Here is a 26,641-nt window from a genome sequence, read left to right on the forward strand (position 1 = left end):
AAAACAACAAAAAATCTCACCAACCAAAAGAAACAAAGATTCCCTGCCCTTTTTAACTTGAGAAAACAAGCAGTATTTAAAGATCAAATTTTAGCATTATTCATCTACTTGAACTGCTGTTTTTGTCCCCCTGCACGTGCACTGGGCTTGGTGCCCAGCACTGGAAGAGACAAAGGTAGCAGAGACACAGCTTTGTTTCCACCCACAGCTCCTTGCTGCCAGAAGCAGCTGCCAGGAGCCAGCCACAGCAGAAATGAGGTGCTGAAGATCTATGACACTCCAGTCAGCTCATTTTATTGATTCTTGGGAAGTGACTGGGTTAATTCAGACATTTCCTGCACCAAGGTTCCTCTGCAATGGCAATTCCTCATTTTGCCCCCTGGGAATTCTCAATCACTTTCTGTAAGCAGGATTTTGATTACATGGATGTCGACCTTTTGTTCTTTAACAGAAGTTGTTAAGTAAGTCCTTATAAAAAAGAAGCAGTCCAGAGAGGAAGCCTTCAGCACAAAGGAAAGTGTTTTATTTCAACAGACCTCCACCCATGCTTTGCTTGTGCTCCCAGAACATCACTGCAGTGGCACTACCTGAGGTACAGTGAAGGCACCTGACTGAACCAAACAGGCTCAGCAGAATAACTGACATTTACCTCCAACTTAACATTTACCTGCAAGGAGAAGCTGGAGGCTCTACACAAAAGCAGAACACAGCTGTGTAAGGTACCAGACCAGTCCTCAGACCCAGTAGAGGACACAATTAGAGTGGACATAGCACCACTCAGACTGGAATAGCACTTAACTGATGCAGCTCTTGGAAGGAGAGGGAAAGAGGCACTGGTTTCTGAACCATTAAAAATGTGCAGCACAGTTCACTGGGGAAGAAGCATTGAGAATACCAGATCACTGCAGAGGAGCACCAGAACTGTGAGTGCTAAAAAGCTAAATATCGAGATAAATGGAAATCAAACATCTTCCTCAAGATCACCTTTGTTTACTGCCTGGATCATGAAAACAATAACCTCTTTTTATGATCACCTTAGTGCTTGCCAGGTCCAACATAACTTAATGGAGCTTCTGGCAGCTACAATGCAAAACTACATTTCAACTTATGTCTCCAAATGCAGTCATGTTTACATCTTTAAAAAAACCCCAGACTATTCAGATCATTAAGAGGTTACAAAGGAGACTGTTTGCACAGAACATGTAAAGCAACCTGCCAAAATGCAGGCCGTTAATGTTGCAGGAATCCCTCCTGAAGTCCACTTAATCCCAAATGTTAAACTCTGCAGGTTGGCAGGAGCCAGGTCTTCAGTCACTCTGAAAGCTGGGCTTGCACCCATCCTCTTCTGTGCATTTCTTACCTGCTAATAACTGCTCCTTCCTCCTGTTACCCATTACTAATTTTTGCAATTGCTATTTTAACTATAATATGGGAAAAGCAGGAATGGAACAGCAGCATGCCTAAATAAGCATATCCAAAAAACCCCAGTGGTAAGCCCATAAGCCTCTTCTTCCAGACTGGATTTCTCATTCCAGAGACGGGAAGGCCATATGTGCCAAGACACTGGAATTAAGGTACCTGTAAGCAAGGTGATGGTGTTTGTACTCCACAAAGCAGCTTCTTAACTGGTATCAGTAGATAAGTAGATAAGTAGAACATCTAAGCAAACTCTGGAAGTGTCTGGGATCAGCTCATAGGAAAAACAGTCAATTACAACCTTCTACACATACATTGCACCTATTACAGAAACTCATTTTTGGAGTCACAAACCAAATGTCTTTTTGTGCCACCTCCTCACTTCTGTCAATTCAGTGGAGCTCAAAGCAACAAAAAGACCTTTAGAGAGTTTAGCTTGTCTCATCCATGCAGGTATTTTCAGCTCTGAGTCAAACTTACCTGAGTGTGTCAATTGAAGATAGTTTTACGTAGTGTGTACCGGTTTTGTATTTATTTTGTCTGATAATAAACCCCTTGCAACTATCTTTCTTGTCTAAGACAATTCTACACAAAGTCATAGTCAAATTTACCTGAGTAGGAAAGAATTAAAAGAGTGAGACTCATTTCTTGCCTTTCCATGTCTCCATTCTCACACTAACAGGAAGGAGAGGATTCTGTACACACTTTTCAAGTCTCCTCCTCATACTAAACTACCATATAACTACTCTTAATTCTGCTTAATATCCAGTTGCAGTACTCCACTCCCCATTACTTCAGAAAAAAAGCTGTAACAAGACCAGGAAAAGTAGACCTCGGAAGGTAATAAGTTCATGCAGGATCAATGATCTCAAAACAGGTCAAAACTACTTAAACAAAATGCAAATTAATAAATGAAAATGGGAAAGAAGCAACAATTTCCAAGTGTGTGACCAAGTTTAATGATACATCTGTTCTCTGAAACATTTGACCATCAATAACATTTCATGGGTTATGACGCCCAGAATGTTACTTCATAGGTGTTTTATATGAATATTTACAAAGACTTTCAAAATTCAGTGGCACTAAACAAACGAGAAGAACTTAAAACTTTAAGCTACAATGCTTAAAAAATGTAAACAGTTTATTTTACATAGTTGTAAAATATAAGAACTTTCTAATGCAGCTTAATTTCGTCTGGAAGGTGAATATATCCTGGTGCCCATGAACAAGGAATGAGAGAATTCTTTACACAAGTATTGTGCTCCAGTGTGCAAAAAATTATATATAAGAAAGGAATCTAAAGTTCACAACAATTAAGAGACAACAAAAAAATTTTCACGTCCTGAAGTCGAGAAATTTATAAAAACATTTACACATGGTTGCTGACCCACCAAAAACTTGCATAACTTAAAATTCTGAACAATAGCTACTACAAATTCAAGATCTTTCCCAAATGGAATTTTGTGCAAAGACCTGACTAGATTATTCAGCATTTTTCCAGCCTTCCCTTCCCATTCCTGACATCTAGTGGCCACAAGCACCACTAAAATCCTTTTGATGGATGTTCCAATTTGTGCATGTAGCCAAAAGGCACACACATGTGTGAGTAAGTTTTCGTGCAGAAACCTGTGCAGTTTCACAATAACGTTGCAAAACAACTGTTTGCAAAAAGTTTAGAGTCTAATGTTTGGCAGGATTATTCTTACACATTCCTTTCTGTCCTACAAGCCCAGGTGTTAACAGGCACACTGCTTTCCGAGGATCCAATATTTGAGTAGCCTTAAAATAAAGATTTAAAAATAAATCAGCCTGTAACATTATTATATTAGATACTTTGCTTTTGCCTGCATTATTTATGGAATTCTAATCCCACAGTACCACATAGCTTTATGCTGTCAGTTGCAAAACAACTAAGATACATATTTCTTTTTGTTAATGAAGACTTTAATTGCTCCAGTAAAGTCAGCTGATAAAAGCACTTCTGTGTGATCTGTCTTCAGAGCTCCTGAAAAGGAAAGAGAAAAAACTGTTAGTTCATTAGAAAAAATAGATAAAAATCAAGCTGTTATTAAAATATAAGATATCACTGTGATATCCTTCTTCCTCTCATATTTCTGTTATCTAGTCAGTACTTAAAGAAACATCTGCATTTCTAGGAAAAGGAACATTTTTATTGATTTTTGATAGAGCTCTAACTCCTAACAGCTCCAGTGTAAAATGAATAATCCTAAAGTACACAGGACAACAGCTCTGCCCCTCACTTCACATTCTCTCAGGTTTCAAGAATGCAACAGTTGCAGAGCTCATCATAAACACCTACCAGAGGGTATAGTGTCTGACGTCTCAGAATCTTCTCCCTTACTTTCAGCTTCTTGCTTTTCAGAAGTTTCCAGTGACACCATCAAACCAGGATTTGGAGCAAAAATCGCAGAGGTGACGACTGCATTGTGCGCTTCAGAAAGACAGTTGGATTTTGATTACTTTGTTTCAAGGAATTGTTAATTTTACAAGAATAGCAGGCAGAAGTTCTAGTAAATATCCAAGAATCTCAGTGCTACTGGCATCTGGTAAGGTCAGCATTCAAGGAGCAATTGTCATTGTTCTATAAGCTTGGAGATTTCAGAAGTTGTTTTAAGTGCCCAAAACTAACTGGCAGGAACTGTTATTTGATATAAACATGGCCCCACATATCCCAAAAACTGGGTGAGTGTGGTGGAGATAAAAGAGCTGCTTTTTTTTCCCCTTTTTTTTTTTAATCCCACCATGAAAGAGAAAAAACTGGCATTTATTTTCAAAGTCACTTTTTCATAAAGGATCTAAGGGTTGATAATTATTTTGATGTCCACACTTCTACAGTCAAGTTCTGCCAGCAAAATATTACATTCATTCAGAAACTCTTACTGAAGCTGGACAAACTCTAAACTACTCTGTCTCTTGCCAACCCAATCATGCATCTGAAGAGAGACTCCTGTGAATAGAGATTTTTGATAGTCCATCATTTACAATGCCTCTTGCTAAGAATTTGTTCACACTAAATGCATAGCAAATAAAACAATGTTCCAATTTGCAAATCATATAAACTTCAATAAAACAAAGATCAAAAGCTGGTTTTTACCTTTAATGCCTTCCCAGAAGTCATTTCTGTCTCTTCTTACAGATGTAAACTTGCTCAGGTCGTGGTACGTACTCCAAATATAGACATATTTATCTTCTGAACCACTTACAATGTAGGTAAAGTCATGGCTAAAGATTCAGAGGAGGAAAACCATTACTTTTCTTAGCTGTTCAAGCATCCATTACAGTAGCTCTGCAGATGACTTGCAGCTTTACAAGTGCATTCAGGTTGAGTTCACAATTCAAACTGATCCTTTATTTTAGTCACTACAGTTCAAAAAAATACAAAGCCCTTAAATGACTATGTGTGCAAGCTTCCTGACGCTCTCCTTCTGGAAGAGAACTGGTTCTCATGGATAGTTCTCCTGCAGCTCCTGACAGAGGAGTGTGGGTCTATCAGCTGTACTAAGCAACAAGAAAATGGCATCATCTTTAAGTGTAATTTTCATCTGTCTGAGCCCAGAACCTGTGTGAACACCTGAGCTTGTGTAACAGGAATTGTTTACAATACAAACACAGGTTAGGGAAGATGAAAAGCATTCAACAAGATTGTACCCAGATGACTGTATAATGCACACTGACAGACAGCACCTGCAAATCCAATTCAGGTATTTACTTTTTACAGCTGGGTGACCAACATATACCTGACAACAATACCTGACAAATTAAGGAAATAAAACCTATTTATCATGGAGGAGAGAAAAGATGCAGAGTTCCAGCCCCAGCAGTTCTAGCACAGTTCCTGCACTTACAGGAATATTAATGGACACACATCATACTCTTCAACAGGATTCACTCATTCACAGAAGCTCCCAGCTCACAGGCAGCTTCGACACTCTTGACCAGAGCCTTTAGTTACCCTGGTATTCTGAGCCAAGTGACATTTCAGAGGCTCAGTTTCCTACCAAAGTAGATTATTTAAACAAAAGCCTCTGTACACCAGCCATGGCATTTCTCAAATCCAACAACCCCGTTGTTAAAATACTGTCTTACCTAAAGCTGGCTTTGATTTGGCTGCTGCTGTTGACATAACCTTTGTACTTCATAGACAGAGACAGATCTCTTAGGTCATACAACCTGATTCTGGAATCATTTGATGTCACTAGTATCTAGAAAAGAAATAAATAAATTTAGAAGTGAAAACAATTAGCATGCACAAAAAGGAGCAGCAGAGTTAATTCCAACAGTCAATATTGCAGTTCTTTTGCTTAAAAAAGTGTCATAGACAAAGAATAGGCCCAAAGAGGTAGAATGAGATTCAGGACAATGACATTTTTCTCTCACCTTCTGTCCAACTTCACTGTCAAGATCACCCTGACTGGTCTGAACCAGAACAGCTGCTCTTTACTGAAGTAAAACGTGGGGCCAAAGAACACTCATCCATTTGGAATGGATATTTTGGAACACATTCCACAATAATATAGCAGAACAGATCAATCATGAAGCACAGATTAGAGGCCATTATCTGCTATATAAACAAACTGGGCTTTTCTTGGTTGATGAGAGTTTGCTTTTGTTTCACATTTTTCAAGTCAGAAGCTTGGAAGTACTTATAAGGAACAGAAAGGGTTCTCAAAATGCGTAAGGGCCCTCAGCTGATTAGCCCTTCCATGGAACCTTAGAAGCAGACTGCAGGTTAGCCATTAGTCTCAAGATGACACTAGGAAAAGGGTGCAGAAGAGCAGCAGGTAAATACTGACCCCTACTTATCTAATCATTCATGCAACAAAGTTGTGACAACTCTTGGAACACCATCAGATTACAGAACTTCCTATTTATTTTCAGGAGTTCACACTAAGCTCTGATTTATTACACAGTTACAACTCAAAGCATCTGATGGAAACCCATAGGCACTATTGGTCCCTGAATCTTCTGCATGTCTTTGGAATTAAGTAATTTCTGTGTCACTGTGTGATATAGGGGACAACAGCTGGTGATCTGCTATTCTAATAGAGCCAGTTATTGACCCCACATCACCCCTGAAATTTCATAAACAAGTGAGACACTCTCCAGCTTTAGATTGTGACTTTAATACTCAACAGCATCTTCTTTGCCTGGGGAGAATTTGACCCTTTTGCAACATAAGACTTCAGTTTAGATTGAAACAAGAGGACTGATTCTGGAGAATCAAGTGCACTTGTTTGGATAACAGCTTCTGAGCTTTCAGCATTTTTTCAGCTTCTGTATGAAATATATTTTGAAATGAGTATTAAATTGAAATGAGCAGTTATTTATGCCAAAGAGGTTTTCACTGAAAGCCATCTGTAACCATTTTCTCACCTGTACATTAATGAGAACATAATGTCAATGAAAATATATATATTCTATTCTACTACTATTTATGGTCTAAATCAGCAAAGAGTAGGGCTGATCTTAGTAGTGTTAAAAGACTTAGCACAAACTTACTGAGCATTAAATATCAAACTTCAGTACTGAGCCAAAGGTGCACCAAAAGACAGTACCTTATTTTCTCCAGGCAAGGGTTCAATGCCAGTAATTTTTCTCCCAACTCTGTTTCGACCTCTGGTAGAACGCACGTGTATTTGTGTGTGGTACTTCAAGTGCTGAAAAGACATTAAAGCATGTCCTGATTTGAAATAATGGTGTAAAAGCTTAAGTTTGCTTCAAGCTCTAATAGGTATGTTTCTTGATATTTAAATAACTATGACTTCTAAATCTGTTTGTTATTTAACATAAAAAAAAAACCACCACAGTTTCAAAAACTTTTTACCTCTGTGTCATAGAAGATGCATCTCCCATCGTAGGTGCCTATCACTGCATATTTCCCATTCTGACAGAAGTTGGCAGCTGTAATCAATTTTGTCTGCCCATCTACTTCATTCCATAATGCCACTTTTTTGTCAGGAATGTTCCAGAGTCGGAGTTTTCCATCCAATGAACCACTTAAGAAATACCTGTCATCCTGAGAGGACACATATGTTTAATTTCTGCTTGTGCTATGAGTATGTCCTTGACTTCCTTAAAACCTTCCCACTCAATTTCCAAACAGCTTCTCTCCTGAACCTCCCAAATAAGAACTCTCCCATGAGCTGATTATAATGTTTAAAGGAATTACTGGCAAATGGAGCTCAAATTCTTACAGATTTTTGACGAGATTACACACATACGTTATATCTCAGGTTAGAAAACTCCTCACTGTCAGCACAGGTACTTTCTACCCTCTCAACTTAAGCTGGAAAAACACTAACCTTGTCAGGAGCTGGAAGCTCCTTTCAGAATTTCCAATACATCTACTAGCTCAGGGAACATGGACAAATGCTTTTCCTCCACTTGAGTTTTATTAATATTGGGAAGCTTTATTACAATACTTTTTAAAATTTATAAAAAATAAGATAGGTTGGAAGGGACCTCTGGAGGTCTCTGATCCACCTCTCCTGCTCATAGCAAGGACAGCTTCAAAAGTTTGGTCAGGCTGTAGTGGATTACATCCTGTCAAGTTTTAAACACCCCAAGACTTCTGTGGTCTCTGGACAATCTGTTCCATTTCATTATTCCACTAATATTTCACTGCAACATCCCTCACTGGAAATTCTAATTTTTCACAAAGTTACTCTAAACTACAACAGCTGTGATATTACAGCCAACAGACAATTCACTTTCCACATCACAAACAGTTAAATCACATGGACACTCTTGGTGAAGCTCAGTGAAGATGAACACATAGTTCTGGAACAGTATCCATTTTTTTTAAATGCACAAACTCTATTATTCAATTATATTTTTTAAAATTTGAAAATACAGGGAGAGGACTGTTATAATTTTAAATTCTGCCTCTCTAGAAGTAAGAGGGCAGTTACACTTACCCTTGGATGGAAAGCTATAGCAGTGACAAAGTCTATATGCTGGAAACAGCAAAGACATTCTCTTCTTGATATGTGCCATAATCGGACAGTTTTATCCATAGAAGAAGAAAGCAAGAAGTAATTCTGTGAAAGAAGAGATTTCCATGGTTATTAACAGACACAAAAGTAACTGAAAATACAGAAGCAATCTGATTGGTAAAGCCTTACCAATTTCTCTGTTGCCATGAAACTCAACATTTAATCCTTTTAGATTAAAAGGTTAATCCAAATTATCATTATTGATTGGTGCTTTCCTTAAGACCAGTACCTTGACCCTCAGTCACTGCAAATTTTCTGGAAGAATCTTAATGAAAATGGATACTTGGAATGTAGTTAAAGTATTCAGAGAAGAAACAGCACAACAGGTTTCAGAGATGCCTAAGATCCTTTCTCCAGTCTGTGTCCTTATAACTGCATTGCCATGTGGAAAATTAAGTGAATAAGTTTTATGTGAAACATTTTGAAAGTTAAGCACAAGGTAATTCTCTCATTTTAAGATATATGTATATAGAAACTTCAGAACATGCACAATTTGCATAAAACCAGTGAAATACGTTGAAGACAAGAAAAGCAGTAACATCATAAAAGAGAAACCACACAGCTCAATGGAAAATCCTCCCACTCTAAACAATTTACCTTCACTACTGAATACACAACTGTAATTGTTACTAGCTTGATATTTTTAAGACAACTTTTAATTAGACAAGACCAGGAAGGTTGCTCATTTTATTCCAACTATTTCAGCTGGAATATGTGTTGCTTTACAAAACTTTTTTCTTAACTTCAATGATTGTGTCATGTTGTTTAAATGTATGGTTCCAATGGCAACTGACAAGGGAAAACAAGGAAAACACAGGAGAACTGTGTAGACTGTATGAAAGTGCCTTACTTTAGACCAGGAAAGATCAAGAAGATCTGCTGTATGGCCTTTGTATTTGCAAAATGGTTGCTGACGAAATGGGGCGTTTTTATCATCTGGGTCTTCATCAACTCCACTGCAAATCTATCAGAGAAATGTATAGAAATATTACCAAATATTAGCTGGAAAAATGAACAACAAATAACAACTCCTACTACTTTAACATAAACAATATTGCATAAATAAACACCCAAAGTAAATTTCAAGTACAATGGGTTGTGACACTGCAAAATTTAGAGGTTCTGAGTTTTCCATTCTCATAGCTCTTATTCAATGGGATCAGCTTGACAACAATTGAAGCAAACATCGAAAGATAAGCTTTTGGAACAAAGTACTTCAACCTTGAAAACTGCATTCCACTTCAGAATATAAACTGTGAGTTCAAGTTTCCATGTTTGTAGTGTATAAAAAGAAAAATAACTTCCTAGTTAAAGACCATTTCAAAATAAAAGGTGCAAAGCAAAAAAAAAAGATCCTAGAAGTTCCTATACAAAACCTCTCCAGAAGCAAAAAAAAACAAACCACAAAAAACCCCCATCAGCACTCAAAACAGCATTCCTGATGTGTGTGGCTAGGCAAGCCTATTCACTTACCTGAGTTAAAGGATTGCTGGCTTCCCAGCTTCCCCCCTCCACCAAAGCAATGCACACTAAATAATGCTACTGCTAAGATCTTCGCTTAAACCCTGATTTTGTCATCTGTTTCTTACACTACTGGAAACCAAAAATAGAAAAAAAATCACCTTAAATACATTAATTTTAATGGCAAGGTTTACTACAGTATCTGAAAACTACACAAGTTAGAATATCTGAGTACTCTTCGTTAGTCATGTTCCATTTATTCTACAGTTATGTGAAAAACTTAAATGCGTCAGGTTTTATTCTGCTTTTGAGCATCCCACTGTTCAGTTTGGCCTTCCTTGGAAAAGACATCATCGAGTCAGATTTTAACCACAAGTAATGCTCAGACATAAAACATTAAGACAGGAAATTCAACAGTGTAGGTCTTTTCCCCCTAACTTTTCACTCAGCCATCTCCTCTGGCAGGAGGCCACAGCACAGCTATGCAGATTTTGAAATGCACTGGGTTCAGTGACAAGACTTTCCTTCTTGCACCCCATACACATGGGATTAACAGTATTTGACTGAAGATGTCTACTGATATGACAGTTTCTGCCTCAAGGACACCACCCAAGAACTCTTTAATGTGTGTTTGGATAAAGCAACAATGAAGATCTGGCACTACAGCACAAAGCGACGCCCCCAGCTCCTTCCCTTCCAATACCTCGTGTACCTACCCCTGCGTCGGTGTCAGACTTGGAAGAATTCAGACTCTCTTGAGATGGGGAGGGAGAGACACGGCCTGGAACAGAGACAGAAATACCATGGTCATTAAGTTCCCAAATAACTAAAATTTGTAGTGTTTTAGAGTGATGCATAGAGAGATACCTTCTGTGTTGTACTTCATGCGCATGTTATTGAAATAGTCAAAAGCATTCTTCAAAACCCATATTCTCACTACATTGTCCTGTCCTGCAGATGCCAGTAATCGACCGCAGTGAGAAAATTTCATTGTCCACACAGCACCCTGTCAATAAAAAGGGATGACTGTTTAAGTCACATAAAGTGCTTTTTTTCCTTACCAAAAAGCCTTTCCTATAATGTCGACTGACAAGACTTAGCACACACACAAGATACCACAATAAAATAAACTGTAGGTCAAAACACTGCTAAGTAATTGTTGAGTCTGGTGGACTGCGCAACAAGTGCAAAAACAGCTTGAAAGAAAGCGCCCACAGGGCAGAGGACTGTAGGAGAGGAGAGGACTGTACTCCATATAAAACCAGCACAGTTGGTAACAGCCAGCCAATGATTCTGAGGGACTTAGAACCTCCTGTTTATTTTGTAGAACTGACAAGTATTTGTAGGTGCACTTGAAGTTAGTATCCTGCTATTGAATAAACAGCTACTAGGCAAGTGACTCCACCAAGCTCCACCAGTTTTGGCTGGTTTAAAAAGTCAAATATTGGCATTATGGAAACTAATACACAAATTACCAGCAGGACTGAAAACTTCAAGCTTGCATGACAAGCTTGAAATCTCCAGTCAATGACTGCTGCAGGTCATTACCCTTGGCCTAACACTTCAAGATGTGGGACTGCTTCAATTGTCAGACAGTTGCTGTCAGCAGAATGATTTGGGAAGTCATGGTATTCCAGACTCCACAGGGAAGCATGCACACCTCCAACAGTGATGAATAGGTAGCTTTTCTGCCTCATTCTCCACAGGCATCTCTGCAAATATCATATCCTGGCCTCTCCCCTCCTTATCATTCTGATCCACATACTCCATTAACCTCTCCCTACTTTTGCCTCCAGAACCTATCAAGCATTTCTTTCAATACTTGGGTTCGACTCTCTAATAGACAGACTAATTTATTTGCTGCTGAGTAGGTCAAGCTTGCTGCTTCGTGCTCAGTTCAGGTAGTGGAAAATAGCCTCTTTCAGCCTAAATTTGTAATTGCAGGAAACAAGAAACCAAGTACCACTCAAAGCCATAACTCTCCAAGGGAAAGCTCTGGAGAATTCCTGATGCCCAAGTATTTACACACTTTTTTCCCCCTGAAGATCTGGTCAAACCAGCCAAAATTTTCATTTTCTTGCCAGACTATTATTTCCCAGAAAGAAGCTGTTCTTCAGGAAGAATAAATCTGACAGTCATTTATGGCAGTTGCCAAGTAGATGAAAACTAAAAGTTGAATCTCACACTGAACAGATTCAGCAAAACCACAGATGGAATTTGAGACCTACCATATGCTCTCCACTGAGATCCTGAACAACTTTAATTTGTTCAAAATCATAGGGTCCTTTGAAGCCATGAGCTGCTTTGAACTTAACTGGTCTTGTATATGGCATCCCTTCATCATCACTGGAAGAGGGATCATCTTGATCTGTATGGAAGACTAAGAGGAACACAGGTTCAGCAGTACATATTGCAGTACCCACTTAATCTGTTAGTAAGCATTTGCCAATACTTTTTGGTAGCAGATTAGTCTTGAATTAGCAAATTTCTATAGGCAATTTTAAGATCTTAGAGCAAAACAAGAGTACTGTTGCATCAAGATCTAAAAATACACCTACACTAGTTTTAGGCTGCAGTGAATCCAAACACTGAACACTGAAAATGAGAATTGCTACCAATTTTTGTTCTGCTCCTTTCTTTGCATCACTCTTGCATTCAGCAGATCCTGCACTAAGTGATTTCTGTCAGTTTAATGTGTGATGAAAATTATTCTATGGCTTTCTTCTGACTGAATACACTGCAATGGCCTGGTGACGTGCCCATGAAGCATAAGAATTGCAAAAGAGCTGTGGCCAACAGCCAGTGGCAACACAAGATGCTGAAGTGCAGCAGTTCCATGGCACTTATCTCAGGCTGTGGTTAGACCAGCTTGCTGCAGTACTAGATGTCTGTCTGAAAGAAACACTGATGAAACAAGAAGGGGAGAATTCAGTTGTAGTTGGGAAGTCTAGCAGGAGTTCAAGCTATATGAGAATTTTAATGGTGGCACTGGTTGCCCAGAACACAATCTAATTTATTAAAGTAATGAAGACAGCCCCCACTTCTACCTTTGGTGGTATAACTTTCAAAGAAAACTTTACATTTTGATATCCAGACAGCTTTCTAACAGCAAAACAAAAAATTAGAGTATTCAACTGGTTTAGCTGATAAGGTCTCTCAACTACTACAAGAATTTATCCTTGTAACCTGGTAACCTCAAAACGCCTACTAAGCTGCAAGCTTTAACTCTAAAAAGTCATATTATCAACTGCAGAACAACGACAGAATGCAGCAGTATACGTTCCTCTGCCAGTTTTGATTCCTAAAAGCACAAGGATAAACAGACTATCCTATTAAAAAGAAAAGAAAGAAATAAATGTTGCTTACCTTCGTCTCGAACACTCTTAACCTTATTTACAGCACGTTCACCGTATTCTTCAGCAAGGTGCTTTGCTTTCTTCACAGATTTGCCAAGGAACTTTTTCAGCTGAGTCCTTAAAAAGAAAGGGCAATTTTTCAACACATTACCATGGTAAATTCTCATTTTTTGCTATTATGAATCAATAGTTTTGATTTGAAATGCGATCTTATCTCTTTTCATTACTGCTTCTTAAAATAAGCATTTAATTTGACAGCAGTCATGTAATGTTCAGTTCAACTGCAGAGCTACAGGATTATGTAAAATCAGGTATCACTTGTGATTACTTAAAGGGTAACTTGTTCAGTAGTCAAATAGGAAGCTTCAGCTTAGAAAAACAAAACCCGCATTTTCTTTCTAGAAAAAAGTAAAAACCATGAAACAGCATCTTACGTCTTTTGTTTTAACCTCCCTCCATCAGTATCAGTTTGCTGCGTCTGCATTTTGTCTTCATCATCAGACTGTGCTGCATCATTACTAGGAAATACAGAAGTGATTGTTTAATATGAAATCATAATTAATCTAAATTGAATTAAACATTAGTAAAGTAGGGTCTCCATTTTAGGATGCATCTTTATTCCTCTATATAACACATTAGAAAAACATGGACACTATGTTATTCACATAATAAACAGATCTTTCAGTTCTTAGGCATCTTGATAATAAAGCTGCACACACTCTTTAGGTGCCCGAGATATATTACTCCCATCCACAAATTTCAAACTTAAGCTTATTGTGATGCTTTGAAATCTAAGAGCAGACAAAATACATGATATTATTAGGAACTGGTAACATGCCACTTTGTTCTCATATCTTACTTTCCACAGATCAAATAAACTAACAGTGGTCAGTTCTGTAACAGAAGTTTGTACACAGAAGAGTTCAGTTCTAGAAAAGCGAGCTTTTCAATGGTAATACAGCAATGCAAAAAGCCTAAACATTGTCTAATATACAAATTCATGCAGGCCTTTGAAACAAACATCTAGACTGACACTATTTCCTGATCATTAAGAAACTGTCTTTTTCTATCAGTATTTACAAACAGACTCAGTTTTATACATCAGAAGGGTCTAAAGCTCTATTAAGAACAGGTAAACCTCAAGGTAGTCAGCTGTGCTGATGAAAACAGATCTTCAGAGGACCAAAGTCTACTAAATGAAACACTGAAAAAGCTACAGGAGGTGGTGGCATGAACAACATACAGTACTTGAACATAAACTGTGTTTCATGCAGTGTAGAAATTACAACATCTAGCACATCAAGGGCTGGGAATTAGCACTCAGATGAGTCAGACTGATGGACTGGGGCTCCCTTTACTTGCATAAGAGCAGCCTCCACGTATGCAAAAACTACAAGAGCAACAGCATCATGATTCATACCTGACGTATTCTTTAGTTCTCCTCATGATATGCAAAGTTAGGGGATTAATGCCTGTTGGTAACTTTTCTTCTGCCAGACTCAGGGGTATTTCTTCACCTGTATCGAGGTTTTTTATCATTACACTTGCTAGAATTTCCTATGGAAAAAAATGTGAAATCAAGAGAACTCAATTAGACTTCAAAACCTAGAGTAAAAGAGAAATCATCTGAACACACAGATTATTTATCTTCACGGGAAATTCTGTAGCTCACTATATATTTATTTTGCAAACTGTAAATTGGCACGTTAGTGCAAACACTATCAACCACTATACACAGATGAACAATTAGATGTCATCACAAGCTTCAATTTCAGAAATCAAAAATGCAGCTGTAGAGACATCAGCCACTGCCTGACACCTTTCATGCTAACAACAAACATATTACGTAATTAAAAGACATCGCAGTCTTCCCCTTCCAGATATTCTAACTGCCATAATTTAGGTTTAGTCAGACAAACTTTACATACAGAGAAAAAGCATTTAGACCTAACTAGCACTACAAAGGAAAAGGTTTACTTGGAGCATCTCATGAACACTTGCATAGCTTCAGCTATGGTTAAAAAAGCTATACACTGATGGACACAAACAAAAACTTACAGAAGCCTTATATCATCAGGACTAATGGAAGTATTAACTGAAACAACTATTTTAGCACTAGGAAGATTATTCTTCTCCTTCCCCTTCTACACACATGACAAAATGCCAGGTTTGCTGGTGTTCCCTCACATGGAAATCCTGTGAAGTGTTTGCATACCCACATTGCTAGGAGTGCTGGCACAGTGGCTTTGCCCACCTAAAGCACTTTGTGGTCCCTGAGTCATTGGCCCTTCAAAGCATGAGCTGTAACAGACCTGAAACACCACGAGCTTGTGTTTGTCACTATGCAAAGCAATGCACCATGCACAGACCACATCCATTAATACCTCATCTGTGAGCTCTCTTCCAGAATTAGACCTGGGTCTTTGTGGTCCAAGTACTTCATTTGTTGTTTGGCCATCAGCTGCTTTCCCATTTTCCTGAAATTTTGCAGACACACAATATATTATCTCTACTGTAACACTGAAATAATAGAAAATGTTACAGTTATCAAACTTATAACCATTTCCCAATACCTGTGCAGTGACAATTTTATCTCCACTAGTTGCACTGGCCAAATCCAAAGAAGGCTGAGAATCTTTGGGCACACCCTCTGTCCCTGTACTTGAGGTTAAAAGACCACCAGCTGTGAAGGTGTCTCGAGAAACTGAAAAGGGATTTATGAGAAAGAAGAGCATGACACTTGCCACAGACCAGCACTGAATCCTTACATCAGAGTTACATTTTGAACACCATTTCCGACAAGTTTGATATTTTTAAAGATAACTGCCACCAAATCTAAGTTTCAATTATGTATTTCATATACAGTTGGATATTTAGGCACAGTTTCACACCTTGGCCTTTAAGTTTTATTAACTTTTTTTTAAATAGTCATACCCCTAGTAACCCAGGACTACTCATTTTCATCAGACCTCAGTCCACATCCTGACTTGCATTTCCATGCAAATACAGACCATGCACATTTTATTTGAAGTAACTTTTTTAATGTATTGATGAGTCAATTTCTCCTTGCTACAGTAGCAGCTATTTTAGTAGGAAGTGTTAGTTTACAAGAAAGTCTATGCATTAGGAACACTTCTAATGCAAAAGGGTATTAATTCATTGTAAGAAGCTATGACTGTTGAAGGATTTTTTACACATCAACTAAACTAAAATCAGAAGACTGAATGATCCTTCACTAAAAACAAAAATAGTAACCATGTAGATAACTAAACCCATCTCAAATAGAATACTTGCCTTCTAAGACAGGTTTCTGCACGTCAAAATCCAGTTCACTCTTCTTCTTCCGAGGCGGTGGTGCTGGCCGAGCAGGGGGTGGAGGTCTCGGGGGAGGAACGTTTGTTGGAGGTGGGGGCCGAGCTGGGACAGGCTTCTTTGTGCTCGCAACTATGTCAGGTTCTACAGTGAGCTGCCTTGGGGGCTTTGCTGGGGGCATTTCTTCTGTTGTAGAAAGGTCTTTGGTAGATAAGTCCGAAGCCGCTTTTTCTAAAGTATTTGCCTCTTTCTTGTCTGTTATGTCCTCGTTTTTGGATGTTTCTCCTTGTGCTTCAGATTCAATCATTTTGTGGTCAGTTGCATTTGTTACTTTTGTTAGTTTATGAGTTTCCTGTTGCTCAGAAGTAAACAAAAGCTTCCCAGACTCCAGTTCAGTGTCCTTACACGTACTCTGATACTCTGGTTCTCTAGTGTCTTCTGGTAACGGTATTTTAGCAGCTAATACTTCTGGGACATCACTAATGATACCTGCTCCAGAAATCCAAGCATTTGCATCTGAAGTTGGAACAGTCAATTCTTTTCCTCTAGAAGCTAAAGAATCATCCTCTAGTTGTTGTGCCTTCTGGCTTTCTTCTATAATACTGTCAATGATCTAAAGAAACAAAACAAAACCGTTCTACCAGTCACCAGCAGGCACTTCCTGGGTACACTTACCAGTCAGCCCATACAACACCCACAAGAAATCTACCAATGAAGAGTTGCTTTGTATTCAAAATACATTTTGTTTAGGAATTCTGGAAACTAGAACCTTGGTGCAGAAATGGGCATATGCAAAAGATAAAACTCAGCCACTAATTTCCAGTCCTCTTTAATGTACTTTAAGATAAAGCTCAGAAACAAAAGCTGTTCACTCTTCAGTTGTCATGCACTGCTAAATATGATCGTATAAATTACACGAATAATTCAATACTGGTGCATCCTAAATATGTTTTTAGAATACTTAATTTGGTTTATGCCTTTAGATGAACATTCTTATTAATATTAACAACAAATTCTAACCTATGACAGTTTCAGAATGAATACTGATCACTCAATTATTTAACATTTCTAGTTTGATGCTGGAAGCTCAAAGCAAGATTTAACTAACCTCTTTTGAATCATCTTGTTTCATTTCTTGTACAAAAACTTCATTTCCAGATTTGATGAGTTTGCTATCCATATCCTACAGAAAAAAAGTCATAAGATGATATTAGTGTAGTACTTCAGGAAGATGATCTAGCAAAAAATATAGCTACTACAAATTAAATAGCATAAAGGACAAATATTCTGCTACATTTTCACACATTACTGCTGTCACATGCTTAAACAGTAATGCACAGTACATGAGAAGTATTTCACACCACCAAACACAGAAAGCCTGCACACTATGAAACAAAAAAATGCAGTTATTTTTAAGATGTTTCGGCCTCAGCTAAAATCAAATTGAAGGCAGCATGAAGTTTAGAGAAACATACACATTTAATCATCTACAGCAAGGATTCCATATTAAAGTATTTTTTTCCTTTATCGGCTTGTGGAATAGGATGTAAGAATTGTATTAGAGCAAAATAAAATAGTAACTATTTAGAAATTTCCAGGTTAAGTCAGGCAGATCTATCAAGTAGTCTCAAATATGCTTTTGAGGTTCTAAGATGGAATCTTACAGCCTACAATTATTCCTAGTGCACACTGTNTAGCCATCAGTCATCTTCATGCAGATCCTTCCAAAATCTAAACAAACTGAACTGAAAATATTCCATTTGTAAGTGAACATATTAATCAATTCCTGAAAAATCTTAGGTTCAGAAATGCAAGTAGTTCATACAACAGGATACTGCTTTAACCTAAGCTGATATGGCGTAGTAAGAACTTTATCGTACACCTTCCGGCCCTGCTAAAAAGCTTGTCCCCATCTTTCTTATAAACCCCTTTAAAATACTGAAAGGCCACAACATCACATTGCCCATAAGCATATATATCAGCAATATCTGAAGGGGAACCTGATGAAGTCCCTGACAATGGAAGAGACCTGTGGAAAATCCCGTGGCCTCAAAGTAGAGCCAACTACAGCAGGGTATTTTCAAACATTTGCCCATATACTTTTGAACCTTGACGAGATTTAGTGTGACTGTCTAGTACAGATACCTGAGAAATTTCTCTTCAGACTTCTTCTAGACTCTCAGATAGTCAAACAGAATCTTTAGAGCATCCTAACATATTATGTTTGAAAAACCCCCACATAACTCCTGCAGACATCCATCTTGGAGAGTTCTGACCTGAAGAAATGGCATATCGTGCAGAGACAGTTGCAATTATAGAAAAAGTCTTTCTCCCTCTCCACTCCCTCCTCCTCCTTCCACAAAGTTCTTCTAATCTAAATGCAAGCTCTACTTTGCTTTATCACTAAAATCCATCTTCAAAGAGACGATGACTTAAATACTTAAGTGTAATCAGTGCCTACAGAAGCCCATTATATTAATTTCTAATTCTGTTGACATTAAACTCACACACCTGTTAAACTTTGGACTTAGGAAATATTTCTTATCCATTCCAAGACAAACCATACCATTAGTCACACATTCACTGAACTGATACAACACCAAGCAGAGAAGCCACTACTTTTTCCACCTCCAGAAACTCAGCTCTGAACAAGTGATTTAGGAAGATACATAAAAAAATAAAAAACCTACAAGCAACACAGAGAACTTCATAGCTAATAATTCATGAAGGCATTGAAGTTAGTTTTGAAGTTCATTGATTGCACTGAGTTTAGTGAGAATGATAAAACAACATTTCTTGAAAGGCTTACACATGTAATACTTAACCATTAAAGGGACATTAAACAGAACACAAAATGGGAGGTAAGGCTCTGTGCCACAAGAGCTATAGCAAGATATGGTATCACTGTAAAAATACTATTGATTCAGAGCAAAGTGCTGCTGACAAATCAGGAACATCAGCTTCACCATGGATTTCCCAACACTTTCTGGGCAAAACGACAAGCCTTCTTTACGTCAAAGTATTGTATAGCATCACCTTTGGCCCTTCTGAGACCAGGAAATGAGTGTTAATTGCACAAGGTTCCAACTTCTCACCTATTCAATGTGTGCTGGGTTCAGCCACCCTGTCACTATGCACAGATGCAGCATAACAATTACCTGTGTGGGAAGTGGCAATGCTGTCTCATTAAGCTAAATATAGTGTTTTATCTTCACATAACCTAGAGGGAGGCTTCTGAACTACAAACATTAAGATTCTTCTTATTTTGGAGACAGAAGAGAGCAAAATCAACTATTTCATATAAATTGAGACCAAAACCCAAGTGCTGCAGAGACTTGCTTAATGCTCACAAATCAGTTGGAAGAGGGTAGTTAGTTATGTAATCAAGTACAGATTAGTTAAATTGCACATACACATTTCAGAATAAAATGAGGTTCATGACACTGTAACATACCCTAAATAAAAGTAAAGCTGGAATTTCAAGAGACAAGCACAATTGCTACCTGCAATGAGGAAAGGCTATAATTTCTTTTGTATGTAGATGTCAGGGCTACTGCAGCACATCTGCTTTGGGTGGAATACTTAACACTATGTTCACCAACGTGCACTTGAATGATTTTATGAAGAAACTCACCTTTAATACACTGGTTCCAACTTTTGTTGGTGACCTGTTAGAAAGAGAAGACAGACTTAGGTAGAGTTCAGAGACACTAAGCTTCATTTAAACAGTCTACAACACAGCCTTCCTTTACAGGGAATTTATACTTGATGCTCTAGACAAGCAACAAAGGGAATGTTTCTCATACCACAGTTTACAATTAAAGTGGCCAACTGTACACAATGTATAGATCCACAGCTTCTACAAACCCCGAGAGTTTGTCTACAGAATCTTCTAGAAATCACTTTTCTATCACCCTTCTCTAATAAATGGATGCTATTAAAAGTACACACTTAAAAACCTTGTGCATTACAGAGAATTTAAAATTAGCATGTACACCAAGCACTGGGTGGACATAAAAGAAACCCAAACTCTCAGAAAGTCGGCACTATCACAGCCATTCTGCTCCTCAGACTCTCTAGCAAACCTAGTCTTGTTTCTAATCAGGACATTTGCTATAAATAGAAATAAAACACACTGTAACAGGAAGGAACTAGTTTTGCACTACTTTCCAAAATATGTACCGTGAAACAGTGAATTCGCATTAGCAACCACTCACACTCCACCTCTCGTTTCACTAATTAATGAAAGAACAAGCTACCTTAGGGGAATGGTATCAAATAATTACTTCTCATCAAGTCAATTCAATTAGTGGATGGTCAACTCCTATTACATCCTGAACTTACATCTTCCACAAGGCTTTCAGAGTTCTAGAAGATGTTTAAATATTGAGTCACACTGCTTACTCTGACTATGGAATCTTGCTGATACATAAAGCAAAGGTTGAGCCAAATGATTTTTCCAGGTTCCTTCCACACTGGGCTGTTCTATGATTCTATCAGTTTGTCGGCCACAAGCAGAGACAAAGATAAATTCCCTAAAAGCCTACTGCCCAATGAACTCCTTGGATCTCACAGGCATCCCAACTGGCTACCAAGGCCAGTGACACTCGACAACTCTGAGTATCACCTTGTACCAAGCAACACAGACAAATACAGAGATCTCAGACTCATTTGCCCCTCCTGCCTCCAAAATGATGGTTTGAAGGGACAGTACTTTCTGAAAAATAAAACTATTTCCATTTAATTTTTAGGAATTTCAGTTCTCTTTACCATCTGAAAGCATTTAATCACAAAAAGCAAAGATTACCTTTATACAGCAGAGCTAAATAAACAAGAAAGTACAGTGGTACATAGACACTGTATCCTTGTAACTAATTTAACACCTTAAACCAAGATGCTTCTGTCCAGATATTGACACTTAAGGTGCAAAACATCTGTAACACAGTTTTGAGGCATGATCCTCCTAGAAGGCACTAATGCCAACAAGCAAAAATGAGCAAAATCAATGTTTTGACATGAAAAACAAGAACATTTTTGTCTCTCAAAATACATTGCTGGGAAAGGCCGCTGCCCCTGTGGAATTTCTGGTTACTGAAACTTTTTCAGTTCCACTATCAACTCCTGGACTTCCTTAGAAGTAGTGGCAGAAATGTCTCACAGTTCATTAAATCCATAAGATGACTCTAAGAATGAAATATATTTATAATTGCAATATAAATGCCTAGGCTACAGCAAGGGTCCTATTGTACAGACACTGCTTAGACTTTACCACCTAAATAAAATGCAAATCCCTCAACTGCAAATAGATACTTTAGTTTTCTTCTGTGATGCTTTGCACCAATTATTCTGTCAATTCTGGTACAGGCAACTCATTCTTGCACTGGTTATTCATAATAGGAGGCTCAAAAGACACTGCTACTCTTTAAGACTTCTTCAGCTAATTAGTTTTGCAGGAAATCTTCACTCAAACAAAACCAGATGTTATTTCCCACTCTCAGTCTTTACTCAACAACCTTGAGAAAAAGCTGCTTGAGTGATAAGGGTTACAGAGCCAGCAGGTGTAGAATGTAACATCGTGCTGACAGCTTGACAGAGCAGACGTACACAAGTTAAGATGGAAATTACACTGTTTTAAAACATTGCAAAGCTTACACAACTGTTTGGCAAAAAAACAACTTTCAGATCAGTTTATAATACAGCCAGATAAGTTCAGTGGCTTCTTTGAGATGACTTGAGCTATGTGTCTGAAGGCACCATCGTCCCCTTAGTTGAGAAGAGTTGCTGCTCGTGTGCTACTGCATTTGGACAAAGTCAGTCACACGGCCAGTTTGGTAACTGAAGTCTTTTGTAGTTCAACGTGACTCTGGAATGGTCTTGTCTTCCCAACCACCTGAACTTACCAGCCTTCTCCACTCCCCAGTTTTACTTTAAGAGCACTAGTTATACGGATGCAGTATCTGAAATCCTTGCATTTTTAAGAAGTATATCTAGTGGTAAAAGTGTCTGAAAGGATTTACATGAAGGTCAATCCAACGATCAAATATTGATTTTGCTTTGAAAGGCCTGTACTTTACATTGTTATCAGGCAGCACATGAAAACTGACATGTGCCACAGAAAGCATAAGGCAAAAATTTAATCTAGTATGATTGTTCACTAAATAGTGGGATTTAAAAATTGATAGAAACAGATCTCCTAGACTGTATTTCAGTCTACTTCTAAGTTTTACACCTGTTTAACAGAGGAGGACTTCAAGGTTTATCTACAAAGGTTAAACAAAATTCAAAGAAAAATCCCATTTCACCTGCACAAACAGATGCCTGATTAGTCTCAAAGTCAAATAAACTCATGAAGAGCTGCTTTTTTATTTATCCCACTGTTCAATTCATCCTCATAGTGACCAGACTACAGGAAGCTCCCATTCTGACTATGAGGCAGCTCCAGCCCAGGACCTATTTGAACTAAGCTTCACGTTTTCAACACACTGTTGTTAAGTTTTGGGACAGAAAACAAAACATTTAGCCCTTCAAACAAAAAACAATGTGAATGACTGGCCTTGGGCAAATCCCATACTGACAGCACTTGCTTTCCTGGGAGGATGTCCATTGTTATACAGCAGGTGTGCTAACAGGCAGAAGGGAAGAGGTTTACAGTGCATGTGTAGCAGCTGTGCCCTGCACAGAACATACAGGTTCAACAACCAGCCCAGGAACTGCATTTACCGCTGTCCTGCACATGATGTTCCTCCCTCTAACCGGTGGCTGGGCTGGAAGCTGTAATTACTCTTGCTACAGCTCTCCCTGGCAGTCCACACCTCCAAACCCACAGATTCACTGCTGCAATGCACTGTTGGGGCTGCCCTGGGAAAGCATTTGGGAGCTTCAGCAAACTCAGAGCACAAAAATGCGTCTGCAGCGCTGCAACAATGAACACTTTACACTCCATCTGTTTGCTGCCAAGATCAGCTTTGCCTGTTGGCTAAAATACACACACATACACACAAGTTGTACTAAATATCTCCCACATGTCAACAGGGCACAACTTAACCTTACCTAGCTTCCTACACAGAGGAAAACTAGATTCTTCAGGAAACGGATTAAGGCAACTTCAAAAAGACAGGACTACTAAAGTTATAATTCAAGAACTTAAATTAAGGTCCCAGAGGACCTTTATCTGCATCATTATCTGCATCATCTCTTTTGTTTGGTTTCCCATAACAATTTTTAGGATACAAGTACACCAGGAATAAACTTGGCCCCTACTGTTAGGTAAATGATATCTGTTAGGTTTGCAGCTGATTTCAGAGCAGACATATCACTTTTCTTATAAATAAAATATAGAGGGCCTGTCACATGTCTGCATTCAACCAGGTGTGTCTTACTTCATATTTTCTTTCTCTCAAAACTGACATGATCCTGCACAGGACTGCTCATGTCTCAAAATTTCAGCTCGTTTTCTAAAACCTTCGATGGTTATATGTTTCTAAAGCAGAGTGACAGAGGTGAAATAAGGGCATCTTCTGGCACAGTACCTCTCCCCCTCTCCATCTGTTTCATAACTAAGTCCAGAGTACACTCTCCACAAATTCCTGTCAAAAGCAGAATTACATGTAGAAGGTGAGATCTAGAGCAGAAGTGAAGCACACAGGCCTGGCCCGGGGAAGTTCAGTACTCTCCAAACATCTGGTTTGACACACTTCACCTTAGAGGAGTCATAAACCCAGGAGTGCCACCTCGGACCACTATCATCTGAAAGAAACACTTTGTAACAAGTTCTGTAATTTTTGCTAATTAATTCTATGTACTTGAGGATGGAGATATGGTGCTTTCCTTGAGAGAGGGACTTAAGCATCAGTATCTCTTGACTTACAGTGGAACTGGGAGCTTACATTCAACTTGAAAATTCCACTCTTACACACCAGGCAATTAATAAATAGCAAAGACCTCTGCAAGTCGACATGAACACTTGGCACCACTTTCAGAGTCTCTTTATCAGCAGTTATTAAACTTCCCCACACAGAACTCAGGACAGGGAGGAGGAAGATACAAACCCCACATTTTTAATGAGGGCAAATATATCTACACTGTTTTGCTAAAAACTGGCTATAGCATGTGCTGCCAAAAAGGATTCCCACTGCTTTTACTGATCATCAGAACACTGACTGCACAAGGAAATGTCTCAAACTGCAGAGGGCAACATGCACTTCTTTTCAGTTGCCCTTCCTGCCTCAAGAAGGTTTTGATTTTTTTTTTTGTGGTCACAAGTCAACGCCATTACACACGCAAAAAAATCCAATCTACAAGCCTGCTGCCAAGAAGTGTCCAGTGTAAATGTGAAATCAGCTCTTAAGAAATCTCAAAGCCTACTTAGAGAAAATACTATCCATACTGTCAACACAGATTCGGTAGCAGACTGAATTACAGATCAGTCTGTATTGCAAACTAAGCCCTCTGAGATCACCTTCTTATTTGACTCAGGCTCACAGAATTCTATTAACTCGAGTCTATGATGTATTGCTAAAACTTAAGGAAGAGCAACGGAGAAATTAAAAGCATTCTTCACTTTAATATCTAGTGAGTGACTCTGTCTCTATCAAGGTCTGCTTAGATACAGGTGATGGAAACCTGCAAAGTCAGGACACGTGGCATTATCTGTTAAAGGCTGATGTGCAGTTGGGCAGATTTAATGGCTCAGTTCTACCAAAATGTCTGTTTCCCCCTTCCCACCTGCAGCCTCAAACCATACAAATCCCACACCTTCACGCTCTCCTGTCCCTACCCGGACAAGTTCCAGCTGCTTTCACTTATTGAATAGTTTTTACTTTTTCTAATTTTCATCTGTTTTCAGTTACTTTGAGTTAAAGCAACTCAGAGAAGAGTTTGATGATCACTAGCCCCAGAGGAAGGTAAGCAGTTGGAGAAAAACCTCATTTCAGCAAAAGCACTGTTAATCTGGCTTATCACATCTGCAGAACTGTACACCAAGACGTGCTTTTCACCAGGCTATGGAAGAAGATAAGTTCAGAAAAGCTTTGATATAGGATGTGCAAGTGAGGAGAAAAGATCTAGCCTTTCCTTTGTTCCAGGCATCCAGTGACCACTGACACACAGATTAAAACAAACTCCTTAGTCAATTATTAAAGCTTCAAATGCATTGATCTCACAATCCATATCTTACTGCTCTTTGAACAAGCTACGTGAAACCTCATGCCACCAAAGGAAAGAATGCAGAGGTTTGGTCCAGGCTACACAAAAACCAGAACTGACACAAGTCATAACCTTTTCCAGCACGCAGCCAAAAAGAGCTTTTTACAAAAAGAGGGAGCACATTTGGCTGACACCAACAACACAGTGCCATGGTTAGTTCTGAGGCACCACCACCGGGATCTACATTATAAAAACCTGTTAAAACTGCACTACACAGAACCATACACTGGCTAAATGCAGGAAGCATCAAAACGACAGAGAATCACAGAATTGCCAGGGATTGGAAGGGACCTCTGGAGATCATCTAGCCCAATCCCCACGAGAAACAGCGAAAGTATTAGAGGCATCATTAAAAACAGACGACAGAGCACACCAGAAGTTGCTCTACGTGCAGCAACAGCTGCCTGTTGCTGACAAAGCTCGCTCTCTTCTCCCTTCTCGGAAAATCTGTTACTTTTATAGCGTTTCAGGGATTACTTCTGCCGGTCCCGACTCCATCTCCGCACGCCTCTCCCTAACACCGCACACGGGAACACAGGGATCACACAGGTCTGACCTCATCACCCCACGGTCACCGCCGTCCCCCCTCATCCCGGGGCTCCCCCCGAGCCCCGCTGGGTTCCCGCACCCCCCGCACCCCGCGCCGTCAGGGGGGGCCGCGGCCGCGGCGCCGACCCCGCTCCTCCCCCCCTCCCCGGGGCTCCCCGAGGAGCGCGGAGCAGCGCTGAGGGCGGGCGGGCAGAGGCGGGCGGACTCACGGCGCGGGGGAGCCGCCCGCGGGGTGCACGTCCTCGGGGGCATCGTAGAACTCCTCGGTGTCGCTGTCGGACGCCATGGCCGGGCCGGGCCGGGCCGCCGCCTCCGCGCACCGCGCGC

At 39.2% G+C, this 26,641-nt stretch overlaps 1 protein-coding gene across 2 annotated transcripts; it reads right to left on the reverse strand.

Moving 5' to 3' along the window:
* Positions 1-2,351: 2,351 nt before the first annotated feature.
* On the reverse strand, positions 2,352-26,641 carry WDR44 (WD repeat domain 44). Of its 2 annotated transcripts, none has more exons than XM_017818802.1 (20): positions 26,524-26,641; positions 20,196-20,229; positions 17,670-17,744; positions 16,544-17,174; positions 15,823-15,953; positions 15,634-15,726; positions 14,670-14,806; positions 13,684-13,767; positions 13,260-13,366; positions 12,122-12,273; positions 10,761-10,899; positions 10,610-10,674; positions 9,283-9,396; positions 8,355-8,477; positions 7,262-7,453; positions 6,993-7,094; positions 5,524-5,639; positions 4,532-4,659; positions 3,737-3,868; positions 2,352-3,421 (listed from the first exon to the last, which is right to left on the reverse strand). In XM_017818802.1, the coding sequence occupies exons 1-20, from the start codon at positions 26,598-26,600 to the stop codon at positions 3,327-3,329; spliced, it is 2,727 nt and encodes a 908-aa protein (XP_017674291.1). In that variant the 5' UTR covers positions 26,601-26,641; the 3' UTR covers positions 2,352-3,326. The 2 variants fall into 2 exon arrangements, with proteins under 2 accessions (XP_017674291.1, XP_017674299.1); XM_017818810.1 differs by lacking the exon at positions 26,524-26,641 and adding an exon at positions 26,220-26,286.

The sequence above is a fragment of the Lepidothrix coronata genome, unplaced genomic scaffold (genome assembly GCF_001604755.1).
Source record: "Lepidothrix coronata isolate B3197 unplaced genomic scaffold, Lepidothrix_coronata-1.0 Scaffold2, whole genome shotgun sequence".
Lineage (NCBI taxonomy): Eukaryota > Metazoa > Chordata > Aves > Passeriformes > Pipridae > Lepidothrix > Lepidothrix coronata.

Coding starts and splice junctions, on each gene's coding strand:
- WDR44 (XM_017818802.1), bottom strand. CDS start 26,600: ATGGCGTCCGACAGCGACACCGAGGAGTTCTACGATGCCCCCGAGGAC. Junction 7,454..8,354: donor CTATAGCTTTCCATCCAAGG/GTAAGTGTAACT, acceptor GTGTCCTCTCAG/GATGACAGGTATTTCTTAAG. Junction 5,640..6,992: donor CCTTGCCTGGAGAAAATAAG/GTACTGTCTTTT, acceptor TTTCTTTTCTAG/ATACTAGTGACATCAAATGA.